Source organism: Theropithecus gelada, chromosome 2 (genome assembly GCF_003255815.1).
Source record: "Theropithecus gelada isolate Dixy chromosome 2, Tgel_1.0, whole genome shotgun sequence".
Taxonomy (NCBI): domain Eukaryota; kingdom Metazoa; phylum Chordata; class Mammalia; order Primates; family Cercopithecidae; genus Theropithecus; species Theropithecus gelada.
Window position 1 is genome coordinate 20,540,522 of NC_037669.1, and position 7,884 is coordinate 20,548,405.

The following is a 7,884-nucleotide window of genomic DNA, read 5'->3' on the forward strand; positions in this document are numbered from 1 at the left end:
CTTTATTTAAGAAACAAAACCCAGGCTGTCATGGTGGAAAAAAGAAGGCAGGACCTTAGCTATCAAACTGCAGTGTGGGGTGACAGCCATTGCTTTCAGTTTGGCCTGGATAGCAAAAAGATGGCCTTGTTATGTAAATAAAGACTCTTAAGTAGTCAAAGTAAAAAAATCTTTCCTTTTTTTATTTTTCCTTTTGCTGGCTGTTTTTCTTCCCCTACCATACCACTTTTTTGGTGGGAACATAGCCACTTCAGAGGCCTTATTCCCCATAGTTTTGGAAATTTCCATTTGATTTGATCAAGTCAGATAGAGTTGATCAAACCCAATGGGAAAAAGACTGAAACAATAACAAAAAAAGAAACAACAATAAAAAAACAGTTAAACAAAACAAATGATGGCACAACTTATATGGTCACTGAGTGCTCTAATGGCAAAGAGAAATTAATGCCAGCTGGAACTGTGTATTAATCTTTTTTTTTTTTTTGAGATGTAGTTTCGCACTTCTTGCCCAGGCTGGAGTGCAATAGCGCGATCTCAGCTCACTGCAACCTCTGCCTCCCGGGTTCAAGCTATTCTCCTGCCTCAGCCTTCCGGCTGGGACTACAGGCACACACCACCACGCCCAGCTAATCTTTTGCTATTTTTTAGTAGAGACAGGGTTTCACCATGTTGTCCAGGCTGGTCTCGAACCCCTGACTTCAGATGATCCCTCTGCCTTGGCCTCCCAAAGTGCTGGGATTACAGGCATGAGCCACTACGCCTGGCCTGGATGTCAATCTTAACTTTAGCCAAGACAAATGCTAATTCAGTTCCTTACCTAGGGATGGGTCTCAGGCTGTGGACTGCTCTCTACCAACCTAACAAGCAGGAAAAGAAAAAAGCAAACACCTCATCTTCCCTGTTGGAAGCAAGCTCAAACTCCATAAAAGTTACCTGCCTTCCATCATCATGGAAACAGGAAATCTTGCCTTCCTTGTTGGAAGCAAGTAAAACTAAACTCCAAAAAAAAAAAAAAAAAAAAAAAAGGAGAGAGAGGAGTTGTACAGCAAAATAAACTTTAGATCGAGACCAAATTTTGGGAGATCAAGGACTCTCTGGAGGGGGTGCTCTCAGACCTCAGCAAATTGTCCTATTGGTTTGAGCCATAAAGTTAGCTCATGCTGGTACCAAGCACCAATAGGAGATTTGTCAAAGGTCAAGGGCATCTCCGCTCAGAATCCCTTCATGGTTGCCAAAATGTGAACCCCCAAAATCTGAGGCAGGTCTCAGTTAATCTAGAAAGTTTATTTTGCTAAGGCTGAGGATTCATGCCCATGACACAGCCTCAGGAGGTCCTGACAACGTGTGCCGAAGGTGGTAAGAGCACAGTTTGGTTTTATACATTCAAGGAGACATGAGACATCAATCAACATATGCAAGATGAACATTGGTTCGATTTGAAAAGGCAGGACAACTCAAAGCAAAGGGTTTCGGGAAAACCCAAAGTGGGCAGGGGGCTTCCAGGTCATGGGTAGTTAAGAGACAAATGGTTGCATTCTTTTGAGTTTCGGATTAGCCTCTCCAAAGGAGGCAATCAGATATGCGTTTATCTCAGTGAGCAGAGGGGTGACTTTGAAAGAATAGGAGACAGGTTGGCCCTAAGCAGTTCCCAGCTTGACTTTTCCCTTTAGCTTAGTGATTTGGGGGCCCCAAGTTTTATTTTCCTTTCACAAAGAAAACATATCAATTCAACGTGAGATTCATTTAGTTAGTACTTTATAAACATTCTGCCTCTGTGCTAACATTGCACAGTCCTTTTATATTGTAAATTTTTTTCATTCTGTATTCTCAGCTTCCTGTGCTTCCCAGAATTCCATCATCTGACCGCCATCCTAGAAGGCATTCTCATGAGGACCAGGAATTCCGATGCCGATCATCTGACCGTCTTCCTAGAAGGCATTCTCATGAGGACCAAGAATTTCGATGCCGTAGCCACGTGCGGGATTACGGAAAATACTCAGAGGATGGGTCATTCAAGGAGCCACTGGAATCAACAGGCAGATCCCATTCCAAAATTGAGAAATTTTCGGAGTCCTTTGAACAACAGCTGTGCTTTAGAACCAAACGTTCTGCCTCTTTGGTATGTAGCAGAGCTACTGAATATTTAAGCCACTTTAGAAAAGGAAACCCAAAGGTTTTGTCCTCTTTAACATTGAGGGGAACAAATGTAACTTCTTCATTTACAGCTTAGTAATAAGATCTTTGAAAAATGACATTCAGTTTAACACAACCCAGATTGAATTTTTGAAAATTATTATTTATAATTGAAGACATCTGGTATAGGAAGAGTTCCCGAAACATTTTTCTTACCAAAGTCTTCTAGTTTTTCTTTTTTTTTTTTTTTCGAGATAGGGTCTCACTCTGTTGCCCAGGCTGGAGTGCAGTGGCCTGATCATGGCTCACTGCAGCCTCGAATTCCTGGTCTCAAGTGTTCCTCCCACCTCAGCCTCTTGAGTAGCTGGGACTACAGGCATGTGCCACCATGACTGACTAAATTTTAAACTTTTTTTTTCTAGAGACAGGGTCTTATTATGTTGCCCAGGCTGGTTTCAAACTTTTGGGCTCAAGCAGTGCTCCTGCCTCAGCCTCCCAAAGTGCTAGGATTCCAGGTATGAGTCACCACACTCAGCCCCCTAGTTTCTTGAGCCTACTTTCATCAACCTTATTATAAATAATTGTAACTCATTCTCCTTTTACAATTTGGGGGAAAAAAACTGCCCCCGTGGCTTCTCTCCTTTCATATTTAATCCTCTAGCAAATAGTCCATGATGGTGTTTTGTTCTCCTATAGTTAAAAAACACAAGAACGACCAAACACTGTCTAGTAAGTATCCAGGAATAGGAGTGGGCTAGGTGCTCACGGTGACGTCATGGGAGTCTCAGTAAAGTAAAAGGAAGAGACAGACATGAAATGGGGGGAAGTATAGAGATATAGAAACTCCACTCATGATGCTAAACTTGATAGATAAAGTAATAAACCAAAGATCAAATAAAGTAATAAACTAAAGATTAATTAATGTTTCAACTCTGCAGCATGCTCACTGACTGGCCTTGAGCAAAATGCTTCTTTTTTGTAGGTCTTTGGTTTTTTGTTTCATTTTGCAAAACCGGAATAATAATGGGTTGCTGCCGTGTAGTAGACAAAACAAATAACTGAACCTAAGCGTAATGACTCCTGGTTCTGGAGCTAGACTCTGAGTCCACTGGTGAAGATACTTGAGTGCTTTGTGTTTCATTGTCCATCTGAGCACGGTGCTGTCTATCTAGCAGATTAACTGTTGAGACTCACTGTGCATCTTTGCCTTACAGGTGACGCCTTACTTTTGCTCAGAGTGACCCTGTATCCATATGGTTTCCCTTCTGTAGGCTGCTTTCTCCACCTGATCAGAAGAGGAACAAGGAAGGGAGAATAGTGGACAGCTGTCGTTTTACTGTGTCTAAACCTTATTATTAAGAATTCTTATAATCCCAGCACTTTGGAAGGTGGAGGCCAGGAATTTGAGACCAGCCTGGGCAACATAGTGAAATCCTGTCTCTATGAAAATTAAAAAAAAAAACAAAACTGCCAGCCATGGTGGCCTGTACCTGTATTCCTGACTGCTTGGGAGGCTGAGATGGGAGGATCCCTTGCGCCCAAGTTTGAGACTGCAGTCAGCTGTGATTGGAGCCATTGTACTCCAGCCTGGGCAACAGAGCAAGACTCTCAAGGAAAAAAAAAAAGAATTGCTGTTTTGCTTTTTTAAAAAAATACTGTTTGTTTTCATATTGTCTCAGGCTTAGAGAAATGTTGCAAGAATAGGACAAAGAATTCCCATACACCCTTCACCTAGATTACCTCCAAATGTTAACACGTCCATATTTGCCTGCACTATCTCTCCTCTTCGCATCTCCAAACACAGGCACAAGAACTTTCTCTGACATAAACACAATACAATAATTAAACTCAGGAAATTAATACTGATATAATACTATTATCTCTAATTCATAAACCTTATTTATATTTTTTGCCAGTTGTCCCAATAATATTCTTTATAGTGAAATTTGAAATCATGTGTTGCTACTGATGTTCATGTTCCTGTGGTCTCTTTTACCCTGGAGCACTTTCTCAGTCTTTCCTTGTCTTTCACGACATTAGCTAATATTATTATTATAAGCCCTAGAAGTGTATAAAGTCATTTTGCTTAAAAAGATCTTCATCATATTATCTCTAAAATATAAAATACGCTTGTTGCATTCATTTTCCACTTTCTTCCTTTTGAGTTCCAAGATACTTAGGGAAGCATTTTCTACTTTTTAAACTCGAAACTCTTTTTCGTGGTTATATATAATAACTAGAAACCTGTTAGGAATTTATAAAATTTTAAAAATTTTCATATTATATAACTAATTTTAATTTAAATATTTTATTTTATATCAGTTTTTAAAGAGTACTTTATAAAATCTTAATGCAAAATTAGAAATTCAGAACATATACAGATACACTTCAACTTTTCCCTATTTGATAATCTACACGCTTTCCTAAGGCTAACTACATTAAAAAGTGTTATTTTTCAGCAAATTTAAAAATGATTTATATCGTCTTTTGTTTGGGGACCAAATATATACTAATACCTAGATTTAAATTTTACATAGTTTGACATCAAAAAGAACCAGAAACTGTTTCTGTGTCCTGATCATGACCAACAATGTTAAATTCTTTCATTTTGATATTTAAAAATTCAGTCGGCTTATTTTGATAATTTTCACATTTAGCATCTAAGTGATGTGATAAAATGTATTTCCAAGCATTATTTACAAGCATTTCTCGGATGGTCTTTAATCATCACTCTATTTTCTCTTTCTTATACCATTTTGATAAGAGACCTTAATGACTGCATTAACATTGTAGAGTGGCTGACACCACTGTGTTAAACAGATAGATGCCTCAATAACTCTCAGCCAGCGCAGCTGAGCACGCATGACCTTGCTCATGTGACCGCCACTCACCACTGCTTAACTTCACCTGATAAACACTAAGGGGTTTCCCAACATTTCTAGTTTGAATAGGAGAGGGGTAATGGTTTTGCTTGTTTATTTTTTAAAATAGAAGCATAAATAGATACCGTGGCCACATTTATTAATGCCATCGTTTTGATAATTCCTTTGAAAGGCACCCTCTGGCCATACAAACTAAAGAAGCAACCCCCCACCCTCCAGTAGGTCCCTATCACTCTGTTTACAGTTATCATTGCACTTATCACTGTGGATTATTTTTTCACTTCCTTTTAGGCTTATTGATGACTGTCTGTATCCCTCCACCTAGGTGTAATATCTAGGAAGTAGGTCTATTTAGTGTTATATCTCCTGATCCGACAACAACCGTATATGTTCAATTAATCAGTGAATAATGTGGAATCCTGGGGACACATGTTGGGGGTTGTTAATCTGGTTGGGTGTCATTCCTTAACACTTCATTCTTCCCACAGTCCTCACATTAAAATTTAGTGAAAACTCTACTATTAATGTAATTTAAGGGACTGAACACAGAGCGCTAAGAATCATTCCATGTGTGATCTCACTTGACACTTTCCTTTTCAAAAAGCACCAGGGGACTGTTAATTTCATTGTGCCATGAAATCATGCCCCTCAGTATGTTCAGAGACAAAGAATCACAGGTGTGTGCGGGTTGTACTTCCTTCCCAGACCATCTGCTGATGCCCAATCCCCTCTATTCTTTTCTTTGTGACCAAAACCTTTAGCAACATCCTTAGGTTTATGCTAATGTATTTCTGGAAACCAAGAGGTGGAAGTCTGCTAAACCATCAGGGCTTTCTCTGTGTCTGATTATTAAGAGAAATGTGGAGTGTTGTCAGCTGTTTGTGCATTTTTACCTGTTTCTGCTCTTTCCCTTTCAGGGACCTGAAAGCAGAAAGGAGAGAAATGAAAGAGAATGCCTGAGGATGGAGATAAAATCCCGAAAGAAAGTAGAGGAAGAAAGGAGCTCTAGGAAAGAAGAACATGGAGAAGCACACATGGCTCCCCTGTTTGAAAAAGGGCCTGAATAATACTCTGCTTCCGCCTCATGACATCAGATGCTAGTTTTGGTTTTTTTCTTTGAGCCCTAATTCACCATTTCAGGATGTGGATGGGGGCGGGGTTGGGGGTAAAAACAGCTATAAAAAGCAACTGCAGATGCTGAGTGACTGCAGTGGGCAGGGTATGTAGCTGCTCCAAGATGACTTGCATCATACCCCAATTACTGCTGGCATCTTAGTTGAGAGTATATTCTGCTTGGTTGCCTTTTTATGGGAATAAAGAGAATAAAAGGTATTTTAATAGAATAAAGAAAAATTTGAAAACGTAATACAAGGTATTTAAAGAGCCACCCACGTAGCTTCACCAACCCTTCTTACACATCAACTCACAAATCATCTTAAATAAAAGTCATTGGTATGACTCTTGAGTTTACTTTCTTGTCAGAAGTAATTATGTAAGTGTGTCTAATGGCCATCATTTAAGGAGAACTGGTAATTAACCTGCCAAGTACTATGCTGGATACTTTAATGCATTATCTAAAATAAGCTTCACTACTCTGAGGTGGGACCTTGTATTAGTCAGGATTCTCCAGAGAGAAAGAACCAATAGGATAGAGATAAAGATAGATAGATAGATGGATAGATATATAGATAGATAGATAGATAGATGATAGATAGAGATAGAGGTAGAGATAAATAGGGATAGAGATATATGAGAGGGGATTTATTAGGGGAATTGGCTTACATGATTATGGAGGCAGAGAAATCCCAACATAAACTGTCTCCAAGCTGGAGAACCAAGGAAGCCAGTAGTGTGGCTCAGTTCAAGTTCAAAAGCCTCAGAACCGGGGAAGCCAGTAGGGTGGCTTAGTCCAAGTTTGAAAGCCTCAGAACCAGGGAAGCTGATGATATCACTTTCAGTCCTAGGTTGAAGGTAGGGTAGGGGAGAGTCACTGGTGCAAGTCCCTGACTCCAAAGGCCACACAGAACCTGTAGTTCTAATATCCAAGGCAGGAAAAAAGGGCATCCTAGCTTTGAGGGAGAGAGGGGAGAAAGAGAGAGAGAGACATTTCTCCTTTCCTCTGCCTTTTTTGTCTATCCAGGTCTTCAACCAATTGGATAGTGCCTGCCCACATTGGGTGAGGAGGATCTTCCTTATTCAGTCCACTGATTCAAATGCCGATCTTTTCCAGAATCACTTTAACAGACATATCTGTGCAGAAAGAAATAGTGCTTTACCAGCTGTCTGGGTGCCCCTTAATCAAGTCAAGCTGGCACCTAACATTAACCATCACAGACCTATTTTTTTCTTCACTTTCTAGATGAGGAGACAAATTTTAGAGAGTTCTGTAGCTTGCTGGCAGAGTTAGGTGGCAGAGTTAGGGCCAGAGACGAGTTCATTCTGATGCCAGAGCTTATGGTCCTCTCGTGAGGCAGGATGTTCATTTTCCTCTAGTAGCAGATTCTGAGACAGTCTGTGTGTGATGTGCATGTGAATGAGTGGATGTGAGCAAGAACAGCAGGAGCGGGGTAGGTTGCAGTTTTGATTACTTGGGGGAAGACTGATTCTCTGAGGTCAGATTTATGCACTGGGTTTTAACTTTGTGGAACCATACTCTATGAGTAATTGTTTTCCCCTGAAAGCAAAGATACTGGAGTTCTCTAATGCTCTCTTTGTTTATTCCTCATCTGTCTTAGACCTTCAAATGCCCAAGGGTAGCTACATACTCCGTTTTGTGAAGAGGAAAATCCCCCAAAAGTACTACTCATAACTAATACTGTAATTGATTGCTTTTGCAAGCACTGACTTTGACTTAGTAGAAATAAAAAGG

General features: G+C 40.0%; 1 protein-coding gene across 4 annotated transcripts in view; it reads left to right on the forward strand.

Moving 5' to 3' along the window:
- Positions 1 to 6,480, forward strand: part of LNP1 (leukemia NUP98 fusion partner 1) — a 53,527-nt gene extending 47,047 nt beyond the window's left edge. For 2 of the 4 annotated variants that reach the window (XM_025375489.1, XM_025375488.1), the window contains exons 3-4: positions 1,832 to 2,119; positions 5,933 to 6,473. In XM_025375489.1, the coding sequence (XP_025231274.1) occupies positions 1,832 to 2,119; positions 5,933 to 6,082 (438 nt within the window). In that variant the 3' untranslated portion in view covers positions 6,083 to 6,473. Of the gene's footprint in view, positions 1 to 1,831; positions 2,120 to 5,932 lie in introns of all 4 variants that reach the window. The other 2 variants (XM_025375490.1, XM_025375491.1) reach the window with 2 other exon arrangements.
- The last annotated feature ends 1,404 nt before the right edge of the window (positions 6,481 to 7,884 follow it).